Source organism: Aulonocara stuartgranti (assembly GCF_965226115.1).
Source record: "Aulonocara stuartgranti genome assembly, chromosome: 3".
In the NCBI taxonomy this organism is placed as follows: domain Eukaryota; kingdom Metazoa; phylum Chordata; class Actinopteri; order Cichliformes; family Cichlidae; genus Aulonocara; species Aulonocara stuartgranti.
In genome coordinates this window covers 75943359-75963448 of record NC_138941.1, presented here as the reverse complement: position 1 = coordinate 75963448, position 20090 = coordinate 75943359, and the positions used below count along the sequence as shown (strand labels likewise).

Sequence of the window (20090 nt, the reverse complement as noted above, 5' to 3'; positions counted from 1 at the left end):
TAACACAAATGAGTTTTAGAATGAAAGAAATGTATATTTACTAATGTAACACCAGCTGTCATAGTTATCTCACTCATAAGGTAAGGTAAAGATGTTCAATATTAGAGAGAGGCGCCAATGATAATCGTCTGTGAGCAGCTCTTGGTGAAAGTGGGGAGGAAGAACATGAAGAGACCTCCTACAGGTCAGATGTCTGTGGAGAGAGAATCTTCTGTGAACAATGATTTAACATGGTTTTCTCTCCATGTCTGCCAGAGTCAGTGGGAGAACCTGTTGGCCTCATGTCCCCCAGAGGTTTTCTGAATCCAGCTGTGTGTCTCTGAGGAGTAATCAGTCCATAGAGCCTCCGCTGTTCTTTGCTCCAGACATGTAAGCTGGAACTGAGTCCTTAATGCCACATTTGTGTGTTCAGTGTTACTTTTCATTAGCTTTGTGTACCTACAGCATGTCAGCTTTATGTGTTCTTACATAAACATAAAGCTGTGCATCAGAATCAGTCAGCAGCTTCAGCCTGCAGATAAATGTGTGAACAAAATAAGAAATATAATCACGACAGTTGATCAACTCCGTGTGATCCTGAGACATTGGTGGGAAAAACTTTCTTCATCAGTCTGACTGACAGCAAAGAGTTAGAGGATGAAGGGTTTAAATGAGGCTGCAGAAGAAAATAACTGTTTGTATTTATGTGAGATGGTTTGAGGAGAAGTTCAGTAGGTGGAAATTCACACTGTATGTAACTTCGAGATAATTAACAAAGTTTAACAGAAAACGTGAGCATTATATTTCCTGTGACTTTGGAGAGAACGGTGAAAACAGTGTGTGGGTCCATCTGTAGGGCAGCGTCATGGTTCACAGTTTCAGAAAGGAGAAGGATTAGTTTCTGTACCTGCTAATAACAGAGTAATGGCCAGAAATGACTCGAATATTTGTTTGTAAATCATCCAGAATTGTTGTTGTTTATAATGTGGTTGCATGTTTTTCTGAACACAAAAATATTTTTAATTGAAATCTTAATCTTGATCCTGGGACTCGATCTTTCTGTCTGCTGCGATCCGCCTCAGACCATCAGACTATCCTGAACTTGATGCCAGCTGTGTGTCCTTAAAGAGTGATCTGTCCATGGAGCCTCCACTGTTCTTCAAAAAGCAGATTATTTCAGAGATGGTGTAAGTAAACATCAGCTCATCTTCTTCCTCATGTGTCCTCATCTTCAGAATCATGCGAGAAGTCATGTGGCATTTTAGTTCAGTCCAGCAGAAACAGCAGAGGACATTTTCATGTATGATGAACAATTATGTTACTATGTGTCTTCTGAATGAGTTAGTAAACTCTCTGTATGTATTATTGTAGGGTCTACCTTACAACATAAAGCACCTTGAGGCGACTGATTTGGCGCTATGTCAACAAAACTGAATTGAATAAACTTGTTCTTGGTGGTCTACTTCTTTATCTGGCAGACATGACAGACCAGGCTGCTGTGAGCCTGATCACAGCTGTGTGTCTCTGAAGAGTGATACCTCCATGGAGCCACCGCTATTCTTCAAGAAACCAGCATCAACCTTTAGAGCAGGAAAACCAAAGAGGTGAGCTCTCCTGGAACGTCCATTAGAGCTGTCGCTATAATTACCTGGTTCCCTGTACTCGGGTTTAAGCTGATATTTAGACCTAAAATGGTTGTAAAGATTAATGTGAGTGTTAGTGAGACGTACCAGTGAGACCTGAAATCAGATTTTGGAAGTTCGGTTTAACTAAGAGACTCACAAGTAACAGACACCAAAACAATGCTCAGAGGTGGTTAAAGCTCTGAGGCAGGACTCTTAATAATAATAATGGCAGCAGATGAGTTCATCTGGTAGATCTAGAAAAAATATTTTAGAGCAGAACTATAAAAGGCCTTTTATGCATCTCGGTCTACTCTCAGGGTTCTGGATTGTTTTTAACATTTAATGGTTATTCATTTTTAAACTGTATACATTTATGATCTAATTTTCTCTGGGATGGCTCATTGTTTGCTTACCAGGATCTGTCAAAGAACTGTCTTCAAACAGACACGTAGCTGTGAGTCGGTGAAGAGTGATGCGTCCAAGGAGCCGCCGCTATTTTTCAAGAAAAACGTTATACCCTTAAAACCAGGGAAACGAAGGAGGTACGTTTTCCATCAGTACCGTCTCATTAAGTGGCTGTTTGCTCTGTACTGAGGTGTAAGTAGGTATCTACGGTATACTAAAAACAGCTCAGGGTAAAGAATAATCTGAAGAGCAGTGTTAGTGTAGTGTGTGTGTGAATGTCTGTGTGAATGGGTGAATGACTGAACGTGTAAAGCACTTTGGGGTCCTTAGGGATTAGTAAGGCGCTATACAAATCCAGGCCATGTTTACATATAATCAGGTAGAGGAACTCCGGTTTGAGCAACACAGTCACAAGTTTGTTCTTCAGATACCAAACATTACACAAAGGTTCATAAAACTCAGATATAACATATGAAAAGTAGTCATGACAGCCATGATCTTCTGGCAGAACTTCTCTAAAGTATGAACATATCAGTGCAGACGGAGCATTTACAACCATTAAACATAAAGTGGTAATTAGCTGAGTAAATTCTATTATGCAAAGAACGAGATCTCTAAAACCCCAGATAAGCTTCTCAGTTTGAAACGAAACCCTTAGAGATGCCTTTAACACCAGTTTAGTAACATACTCTGGGCTGCATACTTTTAAAAACTAGTGAAATCTGAAAAATCTTTTGTGATTAATTTTATTAAAGGAAGAAACATATCATTGGCATTCATTCAGGAAGTTTCACAGAAGTTTCAAAACTGGTTTCAAGCAGGAAGCATGTGAGACTCAAACAGGACAACAAGACAGAGAAATTAGAAAAATGAGGGTTTAAATACACATGAGATAATTAGAGAAAGAGACAGCTGGGAAACAAGGTGCAGGGGAACGGAATCACCTAACGAGCAGGGGGTGGAGAAAACTGAACATAATGCACAAGAGACTATGAAAATAACACACTGCAGTTTCATATAAACATGTTGTGGTTTTCCCTACATTCAGGTTGAGAGTATTATAATATGATGGTGTTGCTTTGACTGCACAATCCCACGAAACGATATAGAAAATATGTAAAATATATCAGCTGTGAATAACCTCCTAATTGCATTGTATAAAAAGGAATGATTGTCTGTAGCTGTTTGCTAGTGATGGGCAGATGAAGCTTCATGAAGCACTGAAGCTTTCCATCCAATTGGTTCATCCCAGCACAAAGCTTCTTGAAGCTTCATTTGCTCTAGCAGGACACCTACTGGACGTAAAAATATTAGTTGGCATGAATTTGAAGAGTGTGGCATTTTGCACACAGCCTGTAAATGTCAACAACAAAAGGAGTGTGTAAAACATGTATATTGTATTGATGGCAGCATACTTTATATATTTATACTGGCAGTATGGAAAATGATTATTTGGAAATGCTTAAAATGGAAATGATCATTTACTGTGAGGTGAGGTGTGGTTGGGGTGTGGACGGTAGTTGTGCTTTTGTAACGTTGAGGTATGGACAGCTACACACTGAGGCGTCAGTCCTGCCCATATTTTATTCAGTAAAAACTAAATTTTCACTGCTTTTATAACCTTTAGTGGGGAGAACATAGCTAGGATTTAATGATTTAACAAATCTTTTGAATCCTTTGTCCTCCACAATGCTAAATGGCTGGGAGTCCTCAATCACCATGCTAACCAGGTCTTCATCTATTTGAGATTGTTCTCCTGAGGAAAGACAATAAAGACAAAGCACAAATATAAATATCACACACGTAACTTATTACAGTTATATAATATTGTTATATCATTTAGTAACATTACAGCATGCTATATTATCATGGCATTTGATGGCTCAGCTGGTCTTGCTCCACAATCGGTGTCCCCCTTATTCTCATGCAAAGCTCTGTAGTGCCTAAGCATGGATGAGGTGTTGTTGTTATATCCCAGCTCCCTGGCACATAGCAAACACTTCACCTTGTACAAAAGTACAGACAGCTTAACATAAATTGTATTGCAGCATCAGTATTATGAAAATACATCTTCTGTAGAAATTTACATACCTTGTTGGGAGGAATAAGATCAAAATGTTCCCACACAGGGGAGGACATCCTCCTCTTCTTAGCTGGCTCCATTCTCTCCTGACTTTCTCTCCTCACTCTCATAAACCTCCAAACTGTCTCCAAACTCTCACTAACCGCAACTCTCCATCAAACACCTACATTTTGAATGCAGTCTGAGGGGTTTATATCGCTGTCATATCTCGCGGCAAAGTTCGAACCACTTCATGAACCAGTCACGTGGTACAGCCGGGCAGCGAGGCTTCGGACATCATCATTTTCAGCTCCTCCCATAAATGAAGCAAGCCTCGATACGCGCATCGCGGAAACGCCCCCTTACTCGACACAAGCTTCGAAGCCTCGATACAGAACGTCACATCACTACTGTTTGCATAGTCGCTCATTAAGACCAGGTTAATTCTGTCCATTTGCAATTACAATTGCTTAACTAGCTAACTAAATAGATTCTGCACATGAGAAGAGTGTCTGTATTTGCATTTGGACTGTCCCTTTCACACTGCAAATTTTTAAATTTAAACAAATCCCAAAAGTGTTAAACTTAGATTAGCCACAACTTGAGTAAGCAGGCATGACTAATTTATTTGAAAGCGTAAATGGCACATTAATAACCAGGTGACCATTTTACGTGGCTGGATGTATATGTGGAAAGATAGTGTAATGTAATTCTTCATGGTTCTTCCACAGTGTGGACCAGGAGAGCTCAGAGGTTCCCAGTGGTCAGTCTGCCCAGCAGCATCAAACACAGCTGGACTCCATATTTATGGTCTGTACATGTACAACAACTACTTTTACATCTATTGTGTTCACAGTCATCTCCATGCTGCTCTTTGTAGAGATCTGATGTTTGGCTCCATGATTTCAGTCTGATTGGCTCATTCATAAAGTATTCTGTTCCAGCTGCTGGAGAACAATATCATCACTTTTGTGAAGAACGAGCTGAAGAAGATCCAGAAGGTTTTGAGTCCATATTATGAAGGCAGTGAGATGGAGGATGAAGCAGTATTGCATTGTGAAGATGAAGAGCAATGGAGGAGCAACAGAGAGGCAGTTCTGAAAATCACAGTAAACTTCCTAAGAAGAATGAAGCAGGAGGATCTGGTTGACCGTCTGAAGAACAGTGAGGATTTCTCTAAAGATTTTCTTTTGCTGAGTAACTGGAACATTTACTAATGTTTCAAAAGAGGGACCCACATGTGTTGAAATGCTAATGATTTAGGGCATGAAATTGTTGCCTGAACTTTCTAAACATTTAGTTGGTATATTTGGTCTGTTGTTCTTTTAGGAACTCCCAGCAGAGTTTGTCAGCAAAACCTTAAATCTGCACTGAAGAAGAAGTTCCAGTGTGTGTTTGAGGGGATCGCTAAGGCAGAAAGCCCAACCCTTCTGAATCAGATCTACACAGAGCTCTACATCACAGAGGGAGGGACTGCAGAGGTCAATGATGAACATGAGGTCAGACAGATTCAAACAGCATCCAGGAAACCAGACAGACCAGAAACAACAATCAGACAAGAAGACATCTTTAAAGCCTCACCTGGAAGAGATGAACCAATCAGAACAGTGCTGACAAAGGGAGTGGCTGGCATCGGGAAAACAGTCTTAACACAGAAATACACCCTGGACTGGGCTGAAGACAAAGCCAACCAGCACATCCAGTTCATATTTCCATTCACTTTCAGAGAGCTGAATGTGCTGAAAGAGGAAAAGTTCAGCTTGGTGAAACTTGTTCATCACTTCTTTACTGAAACCAAAGAAGCAGGAATCTGCAGCTTTGAAGACTTCCAGGTTGTGTTCATCTTTGATGGTCTGGATGAGTGTCGACTTCCTCTGGACTTCCACAAAACTACAATCCTAACTGACCCTAGAAAGTCCACCTCAGTGGATGTGCTGCTGATAAACCTCATCAGGGGGAAACTGCTTCCCTCTGCTCGCCTCTGGATAACCACACGACCTGCAGCAGCCAATCAGATCCCTCCTGACTGTGTTGGCATGGTGACAGAGGTCAGAGGGTTCACAGACCCACAGAAGGAGGAGTACTTCGGGAAGAGGTTCAGAGATCAGGAGCAGGCCAGCAGGATCATCTCCCACATCAAGACATCACGAAGCCTCCACATCATGTGCCACATCCCAGTCTTCTGCTGGATCACTGCTACAGTTCTGGAGGATGTGCTGAAAACCAGAGAGGGAGGACAGCTGCCCAAGACCCTGACTGAGATGTACATCCACTTCCTGGTGGTTCAGGCCAAAGTCAAGAAGGTCAAGTATGACGGAGGAGCTGAGACAGATCCACACTGGAGTCCAGAGAGCAGGAAGATGATTGAGTCTCTGGGAAAACTGGCTTTTGATCAGCTGCAGAAAGGAAACCTGATCTTCTATGAATCAGACCTGACAGAGTGTGGCATCGATATCAGAGCAGCCTCAGTGTACTCAGGAGTGTTCACACAGATCTTTAAAGAGGAGAGAGGACTGTACCAGGACAAGGTGTTCTGCTTCATCCATCTGAGTGTTCAGGAGTTTCTGGCTGCTCTTCATGTCCATCTGACCTTCATCAACTCTGGACTCAATCTGCTGGAAGAACTACAAACAACCTCCAAGAGGTCAAAACCAAGATACTTTACAGAGACACATTTCTATCAAAGTGCTGTGAATAAGGCGTTACAGAGTCCAAATGGACACCTGGACTTGTTCCTCCGCTTCCTCCTGGGTCTTTCACTGCAAACCAGTCAGACTCTCCTCCAAGGTCTGCTGATACAGACAGGAAGTAGCTCACAGACCAATCAGGAAACAGTCCAGTACATCAAGGAGAAACTCAGTGAAAATCTGACTGCAGAGAAAAGCATCAATCTGTTCCACTCTTTGAATGAACTGAATGATCGTTCTCTAGTGAAAGAGATCCAACAGTCCCTGAGATCAGGAAGTCTCTCCACAGATAAACTGTTTCCTGCTCAGTGGTCAGCTCTGGTCTTCATCTTACTGTCATCAGAAGAAGATCTGGATGTGTTTGACTTGAAAAAATACTCTGCTTCAGAGGAGGCTCTTCTGAGGCTGCTGCCAGTTGTGAAAGCCTCTAAAAAAGCTCTGTAAGTACATACACTCAACAAAAATATAAATGCAACACCTTTGTTACTGCTCCCATTCCCCATGGGATGGACGTAGAGACCTAAAATTCATTCCAGATACACAATATAACCATCCCTCCCAAACAGTGGTCACAAATCAGTCCAAATGTGTGGTAGTGGGCACATCTGCCATATTGAGATAATCCATCCCACCTCACAGGTGTGCCACATCAGGATGCTGATCTGACATCATGAGTAGTGCACAGGTGTACCTCAGACTGCCCACAACAAAAGGCCACCCTGGAATGTGCAGTTTTTTGCGCTATTGGGGGTCTGGGGACCCAGAACCGGTCAGTATCTGGTGTGACCACCATTTGCCTCATGCAGTGCAACACATCGTCGCATGGAGTCTATCAGATTGTCAATTGTGGCCTGTGGAATGTTGGTCCACTCCACTTCAATGGCTGTGCGAGGTTGTTGGATATTCGTGGGAACTGGTACACGCTGTCGTATACGCCGGTCAAGCACATCCCGAACATGCTCAATGGGTGTCATGTCCGGTGAGTATGCTGGCCATGCAAGAACTGGGACATTCTCAGCTGCCATCTGCCCTGAACAATGTGAACCATGATTCATCCGTGAAGCGCACACCTCTCCAATGTGCCAGACGCCATCGAATGTGAGCATTTGCCCACACAAGTCTGTTACGGCGACGAGCTGGAGTCAGGTCAAGACCCCGATGAGGACGACGGGCATGCAGTTGAGCGTCCCTGAGACGGTTTCTGACAGTTTGTGCAGAAATTGTTTGGTTGTGCAAACCAATTGTTCCAGCAGCTGTCTGGGTGGCTGGTCTCAGACGATCTTGGAGGTGAACCTGCTGGATGTGGAGGTCCTGGGCTGGTGTGGTTACACGAGGTCTGCGGTTGTGAGGCCGGTTGGATGTGCTGCCATATTCTCTGAAACGCCTGTGGAGACGGCTTATGGTTGAGAAATGAACATTCAATGCACGGGCGACAGATCTGGTTGACATTCCTGCTGTCAGCATGCCAGTTGCACGCTCCCTCATTGCTTGTGGCATCTGTGGCATTTTGCTGTGAGACAAAACTGCACATTCCAGGGTGGCCTTTTGTTGTGGGCAGTCTGAGGTACACCTGTGCACTACTCATGATGTCAGATCAGCATCCTGATGTGGCACACCTGTGAGGTGGGATGGATTATCTCAATATGGCAGATGTGCCCACTACCACACATTTGGACTGATTTGTGACCACTGTTTGGGAGGGATGGTTATATTGTGTATCTGGAATGAATTTTAGGTCTCTACGTCCATCCCATGGGGAATGGGAGCAGTAACAAAGGTGTTGCGTTTATATTTTTGTTGAGTGTAGATAGCATTTATTTATGAATGAAAATGATACAAAGTAGCTTACAACTATAGAAAAGGTAGAACACTTTTGTATTTTGTTTGTCTCTTTAGGCTAAGTTGCTGCAACCTTTCAGAAAGAACCTGTGTAGCTCTTTCCACAGTCCTCTGTTCCCAGTCTTGCAGTCTAAAAGAGCTGGACCTGAGTAACAACAATCTGCAGGATTCAGGCGTGAAGCTTCTCTCAGTGGGGCTTGAAAGTCCTCAGTGTACACTGGAAACTCTCAGGTCAGATCAAGAGCTTTTTAAACTTACATTTAGATAGGAAAGACATGGTTATAGCTTACTCTCTTTCTCAGTTATTTTAAGTATAGTATAATAATTTTTTCAAAAAACGTTAAAGACATTTGCTAAATTTGTGGGACTCTAGTTTGTCAGGCTGTCTGATCACAGAAGAAGGCTGCACTTCTCTCGCATCAGCTGTCAGCTCCAACCCCTCCCATCTGAAAGAGCTGGATCTGAGTTACAATCACTCAAGAGGCTTTGGGATGCAACGGCTGTCGGCTGGAATGAGTGATCCATGCTGGAGACTGGAAACTCTGAGGTATGGAGAGTCTTGTGACAGCCACACATGAATAGATAGAGAACACACATTAAGATTAAATTTTAAGTCAAGAGGATCAATTTCACTAAATAGTTTTGAAAAATGATTATTTTCATGAATACTTGTGCAAAGAAATAAAGAAGTCTGGTGCATGGGCAGTGACAGTGCAGCCTTCCTGAAGCATTACGCAGAGGTTTTTGGCCCACACATACCCCAGTCTGGGTTATCTTTGGAAAGTTTAAATACAGTGAAGTGCATAAGAGTTTTTTGTCATAATCTTGGCACACTCAATTTGCTGGTGGGATTGTAGCATGAGACAGGTTATTTTAATGTGTTTCAGGTGAGAGCAGTACACAAACCTTATAGACATTTTGATAATTACAGGTTAATTTAAGCTGCGTCTTTGAGTTCATTAGTATGAGATGAAATAAGGAAGCTAACTGAAGCTAGCTGCTATAAGTAATGTGGAAATGTTAACTTTCTAATTGTGTTCTTCCTGTCAGCTATCATGTCTGAAGGCAAATGGAAACATTTGGAGTGTAACAAGCTATAAAACTAATGTTAGTCCAACCCTTTTAAATGTTAGGTTTTCTGGAGTGCACAAATTTGAATACAGAAGACAGCCAAGGTACAGAAATAGCTGCAGAAATGCATCACCTACAGCATGTTCCAGATGGTGACCGCTGTAAAGATGCTGAAAACTTTCTGACAACCAAAGAAATGTGGATTGTAAGAGTCAGAGTCCTATTTGTAAGATGTGTGGTAGCAGGATCTTTCTATTCCCGTTTTGTTAGCAAAGTCAGTGTCTAACAGTGTGTGAATGAGAGCCATGTAATGTCCATGTGTGCATGCTGAAAGAGACTGTGCTGGTCTGACCCCCCTCCTCCTTTCAGGGTGGAGCCTGCTGGAGTCCGATGGTTGAGACCAGGTCTGAGGAAGTGTAAGTGTGTTTTTAATGTGATTCATGAAAACAAAGCAGCACACATTCAACCATCTTCAAACTGTCACATCACTCATTCACATCTCTGATGTCAGGAGTCATCATCAAAGTGTCAATCAATGAACAGATGATGGATCAATAACTGCAGCTGGATTGTGTTTGTTCTCTCCATCAGATTCCTGTCAACTCACAGTCGACACAAACACAGTACATACAAACCTCCAACTGTCTGACAACAACAGGAAGGTGACACATGTGGAGGAGGTTCTGTCATATCCTGATCATCCAGACAGATTTGATCAGTATCCTCAGCTCCTGTGCAGAGATGGTCTGACTGGTCGCTGTTACTGGGAGGTCAAGTGGAGAGGAATGGTTGATATATCAGTGAGTTACAGAAGAATCAGAAGGAAGGGAGACAGATATGACTGTGAACTTGGATTTAACGAACATTCGTGGAGTCTGAGCTGCTTTGATCATGGTCCTCATGCTGTCTGGCACAATAAGACAAGAACAACCATCTCCTCCTCCTCCTCCTCCTCTGTCTCTAACAGAGTAGCAGTGTATGTGGACTGTCCTGCTGGCACTCTGTCCTTCTACAGAGTCTCCTCTGACACTCTGATCCACCTCCACACCTTCAACACCACATTCACTGAACCTCTTTATGCTGGGTTTGTTTTTGGGTCAAATTCTTCAGTCTTTCTTTGTGCAGTCTAAAGGCTGTCCTCCTTTTACAGAAACACTTCAGAAGTCAGATTTTCAGCATTTTTAAACAGGCTGTTTGTTATTAAAGGTTTATTTTATTGTTCAAGTGTGATGTAAGTATACAGTATAGTGTGGATATAGAACTGGTGTTCCTTCTAATTAGTTGTGTTGCTCATATTTTTTGTTGTGTATTCTCTCCTGTTCCCTTCAGGCACTACAATATCAAAGATCAAACGGTACACAATTTTTAAATTCAATTCAGAATGTCTGTATGGTCTCCTGAACCTTCCTCCAGTATTGATTATATATTATTTAATCAGTAAGCATTCTTTCCACAATGATTCATAGATGTTCTCACTATCAAAATACTCTATAGTTATGTTTTATCGGTCTGGTTGCTAACTTTTGCTAAAGCTGGCACTGCAGACATCTACTGGATCCACTCTGACGTATGTAATCCTCTAACTTATAAGTAATTGCACAATATACCAACAGTTACATTGTTAGGGCCCTGAGTTAGTGAATTGGTTTTTATTGTCATTTTAACACATTGGATTTTAATATGGAACAGCAGTGTAATCTCAAACATAGCACTTTAACATCAGTGAGAGGGTGGTTGAGAAACCAAAATCAAAGTTTTTAAAAATTATTTTGCAATCTGAAAGTTAATTTAATATTTAATCATATAATTTTAAATGCCGGGACACCGTGTATTATTTTAATTTGGTTCAGAATTGTATAAAATCTCTTTTTATGGTTTCAATTATATGTTAGGTTCAGTTACTTGATTTTGTGCTGAGAAAACTGTGTATATAATGTAAAATAGATGTAGAGGCTAAGCTATGCATGAATTAAGTTCACAGTCCAATAAATCAAGCAGTATGTATCTTGTCCTTTTTGGTCTTTATTCCGTATCGACTTAGCATAACAGCGCAACGGTCACAAACTGTTTGCCTTCTCAATGACACACCTGACACCGATTACGTGCGTCTACCTTAAATACCTTTACATTACATAATCGAAACAGAAAAAGGTGACCTCTAGTGACCACATAAGGTATTAACCCAAAGAATGGCTCCTACAATAGAAGCTCAGCATTTCACCTTACAGACAACTTTGGTACCTGTCAGAATGCCCACTCTGTCCCTGCTAACAACAACATTACTGGATTACTTTTTGAAATGAAAGTAACCCTAATTAAATTTATTAACATGGTTCTAATCAATGTTCCCTCTAAGCTGTGTGCGTGCACAATTGCGCACTGCTGGCACGGTCTCTGCACACAGAAAACCTGTGTTGCACACAAAAATAAAATCTAACCTGAATTGAAATTGAAATTAAAACTTTAACACTGCAATACAGAATTGTTAGTCAGTCAGACCAGCTGCTCCAGTATGGGATAAGAACGATGCCACCTTATCCCAAAGTCCAGCCGATAATGCGATTCACATTCGTATATACGCAGCTAAGCGTTGACAGGCTATGACAGCGTCCTTATGTGCCGACACCGGTGTTTTAACTAGCAAAGCGGCTGATGTGGAGTGAAGCCACGTTAATGACAACGTGTACAACCATTGGAGATGTGAGCAGGACAGACGGAACAATTGACGGAAAACGTTTATACCAGTTTTTAAATTGTGTTGATAGGCCAGAGTTATGATAAAATATCTGCAGTGTTTGGTTTTCTTCCTGAATACTATGGTTGTTTATATTTACTGCGGGAAGAAACGGTAAAAACTTTGTTTTATAAGGAAAACACTGGAAAGCACTCTCCGCCTGTGAGCAAAAACAAAACCAAAAAAACTCCACCCTTTCCTTTTGGTCGAAAAATGTACCATGTCGACCAATCAGAAAATGATATGGCAATGCGGCTTTAGTTGTTTAGGAAGGGAGGAAGTTTTAGGAGTAGTCAGTAGTTTTGTTTTGTGTGTCAGAACAATGAGGCGACTGCTGAATGTTACAGCAGTGATACATCTGCTGCTGTCAGGCCTGCAGGTATCAGGCTGATGTTCTGCTTTATCTCATAGTGGACAGAAATTACTTTTTTGGAGTGGCACAAATAATTTGTGTGGCATCAAATTTGATGCAGAACAGCTGATTTTTCTATAAATAGTTTGAAATGTTTATTTAAAAAAATACCTTTGCTGCATTTTTAGGTAAACAGCTGCAAAAAACTTTGTTTGCAAAACTCCGTAACTTTTTTGAAGAAGTAACTATATAATTAATTTCCCAACATTGGTCATTATTTACTGTATTTTGCAGACAGAGAGTTACAGACTCTCTCCCAGACCACAGACTCATTATACAAGTCAGAGCTTTATATAAAAAAAAAAGAAAGTTTTGTTTTCAAAGTTGGAGTTCAAGTTATTTTTACTTCCAATAGTGTTAACATACTACACAGGTCATGAACAAGATTGTTTTTAATTTTCATTGTAAGTGGGCTAAAGCAGTTAATTAAAAGTAGTCTAACATAAATGTAAATGCTGTAATTTGATTATTTTAATAAACATGTAACGTGGATGGATTCGATGCTGGCGTGACCACAGTGCACATGTCTAATGTTGCTCACAGTGGTCCAAGGGACGCTCAGGAAGTTTGTGTGTTCGCTCAGACACGTGAAAAATTTGAGGGAACATTGACTTCAGATTAAAACTTAAGAATCAATCTTTAACTCTCCATGAGGTAAACAAAAGACATTGCAACAACTTTGTTAAAGAGTGAGCAGGTTGGTACAAAGTTCTGCAAAGAAAACTCTTGGTGAAGAAAACATCTGAAGGTCACTTTTTGTCTTCTCACTGGAAGAGATGGTGTTGCAGTCTCTGCTCTGAACACCACAGGATGTTCAGAGCAGAGACATTGATACCACACATTGGCAGTGTTGGGACTAACGCGTTATTAAGTAACGCATTACAGTAACTACGTTATTATTGTGGTAACTAGTTAGTATGCCAACATCAGGAACGCATTAATCGTTACTGGGTTTAGATTTAGATAGGATAGGGTCGTTATTTGTTACTTCTTGCGGTGGCTATCGCGGAGCTTCCACAGATTCAGTAAGATTAGCAAGTGGTGGAGGCCAGCAGGTGGAGGAGGGAAAGGGGACGCAGGAGGAGCAGAGACCCGAGACAGCCGCCGGTCGCAGGACTGCAAAAATCGGCTCAAATGAGCCAAAAATTGCACAGTGTAAACCCAGCTTAAGGAAACAGTCCAGTAAATCAGACCTTCCCAAAGTGAGGGGCCCGCCCCCTAGGGGGGCGCAGAGCCATGGCAGGGGGGGCGCAGGATGAAAAGGGGGAAAAACAAAACAAAACACTTGGACACTGCTAGCATGGGCGCCTACAGAAATGCAAAGCAGGAGATAAAGCATCGCTGAAAATGTTTCCAAACCAACTTCATTCTAAGCCAGGGGTGGGCTGCAGGTGTCCCTGCAGGTTTTAGATGTGTCCTCGAACCAACAGCTGATTTAAATGGCTAAATTAGCTCCTCAACATGTCCTGCAGTTCTCCAGAGGTCTGGTAACGAACTAATCATGTGATTCAGGTGTGTTGACCTAAGGTGAGATCTAAAACCTGCAGGGACACTGGCCCTCGTGGACTGAGATTGCCCACCCCGGTCTAAGCCAAAGACTAGAAAATATGGTGAAGCATATCTTCCCTTTGGTTTCACTTGCTCAAGTGCCGAGGTAGGTCTCCCTGCAGGACTGGTCTTCCTTTCTTTGGGAGCAGCGCTGGGCTGTTCAAATCACGGACAAACAGGATCCCACATTTGTGATTTTTAGTTCACAAACACTTCTTGTAATGACTAACTATACCTAACATTTTGGAGATATACATATTATACTATACTTTATACAGTAAAGTTACAGCGGGATACAAATAACGTCAGGCTGATCCTGACGATTTGTTCTCCCGGTTCAAATCACGGACAAACAGGATCTCACAGCTGTTTATGTTTTTAAACCTATTTTTCACAGAGATGCATTTTTTGAAAAATGTATTGATAGCAATGTTGAATATTATTACACATGAAAAAAACAACTGCATGTAAAATAATCCCACTGTGACGCCTCTGCCTTTGTAAACGGAGGGACAGTAACTGCGTGTGTAAGCATGTAAAGCCTGCAGTATTTTGTCTCTATCTCCCATTCTGCAATGTATCTCATGTAAACAATAACGTGGCGCACAGCGTGATGTGAAAAAAGGCACATACCTTTGACGTTGCGTGACGAACTCTGTATTCCTCGTCCACACGTAAACACAAAAAAGGAGTCTCAGTTTTCGGTGATTCAAAACGCTGTTTAGGTGCGGACGTAGCGTAAAAGAGTTAGTAGTTTATTTTATTACTACCTGTAATTTATTGCAGATTACTTGTATTTGCTTAATTGTTTACTAAATGTTTGAGGTGTGAAATAAACCGCAATAGAGCAAAATATGGGCGTGTGTGGTTGGAGGATGTGTGCGTGCATATGCGTGCGCACCCGGGGGGGCGCGAACATTTTTCTTGTAAAACAAAGGGGGGCCCAGCAAAAAAGTTTGGGAACCACTGCAGTAAATCAAGGAGAAACTCAGTGAAAATCTGTCTGCAGAGAAAAGCATCAATCTGCTCCACTGTCTGAATGAACTGAATGATCCTTCTCTAGTGGAGCAGATCCAACAGTCCCTGAGTTCAGGAAGTCTCTCCACAGATAAACTGTCTCCCGTTTAGTGGTCAGCTCTGGTCTTCATAAGATAAGATAAGATAAGATAAGATAAGATAAGATAAGATAACTCTTTATTGTCATTGCATAGTACGGTAGTACAATGAAATTGGAAAAACTGTCCTACGTCGGCACTACATATAACACAACATGACATGATATGACACATCACAACGCAACAAACAACACAACACAGTATATTAACTTAGTATAAAAAAGAAGAATAAGTGTATGTGTATTGCACACTGTTATTATTGCACATTAATTATTATTGCACCTTGTTATAAATATAAATATTATTGTTATCGTTTTAAACATTGTTACCTCCCCCCTAAAAAGTCCAGGGAGGTATCCAGTCAGGTCAGCTATTTACATTGATCAGGGCTATTGCCCTGTTGTAACAGCTGTCCTTGAGTCTATTTGTTCGGGACCTCAGCAGCCTGAACCTCCTGCCAGACGGCAGCAGCTTAAACACCCGGTGTCCTGGGTGTGTGCAGTCCCGTAGGATGCTGCGTGCCCTCTTGAGACAGCGAGTGCTGTACAGGTCCTTCAGGGAGGGAAGAGGATGTCCAATGATTTTTTGGGCCATGTTGATGACCCTCTGGAGTGCCTTTCTGTGTGCTGTGGTGCAGCTGGAGAACCACACACCGATGCAATATGTCAGCACACTTTCAATGGAGCAGCGGTAGAAGACGGTCAGCAGCTCCTTCTTCAGGTCCATTTTTCTGAGGATTCTCAGAAAGTGGAGACGCTGTTGGGCCTTCTTTAAGACCGCAGAGGTGTTAGAGCTCCATTGGAGGTCTGTGTCTATGTGCACACCCAGAAACTTGAAACTGGAGACCCTTTCCACGCACTCCCCGTTGATGCTGACAGGCTGCAGGCTCATCTTACCGTCATCAGAAGAAGATCTGGATGTTGTATGGAATATCCTGACCTATGAACTTCTATCCCTGAGATTCAATTGTACAGTTTGAGCAGTAGCTGAATAACGCGACGTAAAAAAATCGCACAGTGTATGCCCAGTTTAACCAGGTCAGACCTTTTAATTCATGGTCAAAGCCATGTTTCAGAAAACATCTGAAACTGTCTCCACAGTGACACGTGCTACTACACTCGATGATCTGTGATGATAAACCTGCAAAGCTTTTAATAAACGTCCTTATTATAAACCTGCTGTCTGTGAGTAACTTTGATGAACAAGTGGCCAGATCTCATTTTGAACATGTTGAGACTGTAAAGATTCTGTGCTTCTAACACGGTTTCTGCCTCTGTGAACAAGTGAGAGTGTACAATAATAAATCAGTGCAAAGCACAACAAACTGAGTCATTAGATATGATCTCCCCTCGTTATGTTTGCAATTATAACAATGGAGGTTTTCACTCTGGGCCTGTGTCAGCTTCACATGTCATGTGATCAGGTGTGCTCTATAACGCTGTGAGGAACCTTGGAGTCATTTTTGACCAGGACATGTCCTTCAACGCACATATTAAACAAATATGTAAGACTGCGTTCTTCCATTTGTGCAACATCTCTAAAGTTAGAAATATCCTGTCTCAGAGTGACGCTGAAAAACTAGTCGCATTTATTACTTCCAGGCTGGACGATTGTAATTCATTATTATCGGGATGTCCAAAAAACTCGCTGAAAAGCCTTCAGCTAATCCAAAATGCTGCAGCAAGAGTCCTGACAGGGACTAGAAAGAGAGAGCATATTTCTCCTGTTTTGGCTTCCCTTCATTGGCTTCCTGTTAAATCCAGAATTGAATTCAAAATCCTGCTCCTCACATACAAGGTCTTAAATAATCAGGCCCCATCTTATCTTAATGACCTTGTAGTACCATATCACCCTATTAGAGCGCTCCGCTCTCACTCTGCAGGCCTACTTGTTGTTCCTAGAGTATTTAAAAGTAGAATGGGAGGGAGAGCCTTCAGTTTTCAGGCCCCTCTTCTGTGGAACCAGCTTCCAGTTTGGATTCGGGAGACAGACACTATCTCTACTTTCAAGATTAGGCTTCAAACTTTCCTTTTTGCTAAAGCATATAGTTAGGGCTGGACCAGGTGACCCTGAATCCTCCCTTAGTTATGCTGCAATAGACGTAGGCTGCCGGGGGATTCCCATGATGCATTGAGGTTTTCCTTTCCAGTCACCTTTCTCACTCACTATGTGTTAACAGACCTCTCTGCATTGGATCATACCTGTTATTAACCTCTGTCTCTCTTCCACAGCATGTCTTTATCCTGTCTTCCTTCTCTCACCCCAACCAATCACAGCAGATGGCCCCGCCCCTCCCTGAGCCTGGTTCTGCTGGAGGTTTCTTCCTGTTAAAAGGGAGTTTTTCCTTCCCACTGTCGCCAAAGTGCTTGCTCATAGGGGGTCATATGATTGTTGGGTTTTTCTCTGTACCTATGAAGCACCTTGAGGCGACTTTTGTTGTGATTTGGCGCTATATAAATAAAATTGAATTGAATTGAATTGCTCTGGTCTTGAGTTTGTTTTCATAATAAATATCTAAATAAATAAAAGACATGTTTTTCTCTTAAAGGCTAACAGTCAGTCAGAATGAGGCTGGACTCAAACACAGAAAGGTGTTTTTATCCAGATGAGCCCAGAGAAGAAACACGAGTGTTCACAGACATCAGAACCTCAGAGGTGAAACATGAGGTTGGAGTCCTCCTCAGCATTCAGAAGAGCTGCTGTGAAACCTGGAGTACTCATGACAGACTCTGATGGCAGAAACACACCATGATTCAAAAATAAAGAATATGACAAACATGGAGCTCCTGATCCTCCTGCATGAGAACAAGCTGACATGAGCGCTGTGTCTGAGTGTCTCCCTTTCACAGTGAGAATAACAGAGCTGCTGATCTGAGCTCACAGTCATTAAACTGACCTGAGGTCAGCTGCTAGGACATCTCTGTGCTCCTTACATATGAATATAAACCATGTGACCTCACCTCAGTCGTGTGGATGACTGTAGTCATAGAAGAGTAGAGGTGTAGCAGGTGGTGTGAGGCTAAGGAGGAAGAGGTGGATTCTAGTCAATGCAGTACTTAGAGGCTCCACCAGAGGGCTCTGTTAAGTCCTTATTGTAATACAGTTACTGTGTGCAGTTATACCTGATACAACATCTGCACTTATTTAAATCATACGCGTAAATGCTGTCAGTAAATGATTGATTCCTATTTATTCTACTTCCTGTTGACTAGTTTTATTAAAATGAAACATTTAAGCACAGCTGATCGAGTGACTGGACGTAAACAGGTAATGGATTTCATGTAACAGGTTCACAGCTGAATCTGGGCCTGTGGTGCCAAAGTGTTCAGACCTGGTGAATGACCTGCAGAGAGCTGGGACCAAAGTAACAAAGGTCACCATCAGTAACACATTACAATGGCAGGGAATCAAATCCCGCAGTGCCAGACGTGTTCCGCTGCTGAAGCCAGTGCATGTCCAGGCCCGTCTGAAGTTTGCCAGAGAGCACATGGATGATACAGCAGAGGATTGGGAGAATGTCATGTGGTCAGATGAAACCAAAGTAGAACTTTTTGGTATAAACTCAACTCGTCGTGTTTGGAGGACGAAGAATACTGAGTTGCATCCCAAGCACAACATACCTACTGTGAAGCATGGGGGTGGAAACATCATGCTATGGGGCTGTTTTTCTGCCAAGGGGACAGGACGACTGATCCGTGTTAAGGACAGAATGAATGGGGCCATGTATCGTGAGATTTTGAGCCAAAACCTCCTTCCATCAGTGAGAACTTTGAAGATGAAACGAGGCTGGGTCTTCCAACATGACAATGATCCAAAACACACCGCCCGGGCAACAAAGGAGTGGCTCCGTAAGAAGCATTTGGAAGTTCTGGAGTGGCCTAGCCAGTCTCCAGACCTCAACCCCATAGAAAATCTGTGGCGGGAGTTGAAAGTCCGTGTTGCTCGGCGACAGCCCCAAAACATCACTGCTCTCGAGAAGATCTGCATGGAGGAATGGGCCAAAATACCAGCTACTGTGTGTGCAAACCTGGTAAAGACCTATAGTAAACGTTTGACCTCTGTTATTGCCAACAAAGGTTATGTTACAAAGTATTGAGTTGTATTTTTGTTATTGACCAAATACTTATTTTCCACCCTGATTTACGAATAAATTCTTTACAAATCCTACCATGTGGATTCATGGATTTTTTTTTCACATTCTGTCTCTCACAGTTGAAGTGTACCTCTGGTGCAAATTACTGACCTCTGTCATCCTTTTAGGTGGGGGAACTTGCACAATCGGTGGCTGACTAAATACTTTTTTGCCCCACTGTATCTTGGCAGCATCATCTCGAATGACGGGGTCTCTGATCGGGATGTCGACGCCAGAGTAGGGAAGGCGGTTGTGTCCTGCGACGTCTCCAACCTATTTGGAACTCGACCTCCCTGAATGTTAGGGTCAAGATCAGACTATTGAACTCTATTGTCTTTCCTACTGCACTATACGCTAGTGAAACCTGGCGCTCAAGAAGTGCAATTACTCAACACCTAAACGTGCTTCAACAACGTGGCCTGCGGCGAATCCTGAGAATTTCCTACCGGGACCGAATAACAAATGAGGTCCTACAAAGAGC

The 20090-nt window shown here is 42.3% G+C and overlaps 2 protein-coding genes across 4 annotated transcripts in view; both read left to right on the top strand.

Annotated features, from left to right (window-relative positions):
* The window catches only part of LOC309703691 (protein NLRC3-like), a 169816-nt gene that overhangs the window by 1394 nt on the left and 148332 nt on the right, over positions 1-20090 (top strand). The window lies entirely within an intron of this gene.
* The window catches only part of LOC309703474 (NACHT, LRR and PYD domains-containing protein 3-like), a 143609-nt gene that overhangs the window by 1378 nt on the left and 122141 nt on the right, over positions 1-20090 (top strand). For 2 of the 3 annotated variants that reach the window (XR_014275909.1, XR_014275910.1), the window contains exons 3-13: positions 256-369; positions 1062-1166; positions 1458-1583; positions 2021-2146; positions 4803-4881; positions 5016-5235; positions 5401-7198; positions 8655-8828; positions 8971-9144; positions 10038-10084; positions 10260-11620. Coding sequence is in view for 1 of the 3 variants with exons in the window: in XM_082528328.1 (XP_082384454.1) it covers positions 256-369; positions 1062-1166; positions 1458-1583; positions 2021-2146; positions 4803-4881; positions 5016-5235; positions 5401-7198; positions 8655-8828; positions 8971-9144; positions 10038-10084; positions 10260-10798 (3502 nt within the window). In the remaining 2 variants the exon portion in view is untranslated. Of the gene's footprint in view, positions 1-255; positions 370-1061; positions 1167-1457; positions 1584-2020; positions 2147-4802; positions 4882-5015; positions 5236-5400; positions 7199-8654; positions 8829-8970; positions 9145-10037; positions 10085-10259; positions 11673-20090 lie in introns of those variants that run through there. The other variant, XM_082528328.1, reaches the window with a different exon arrangement.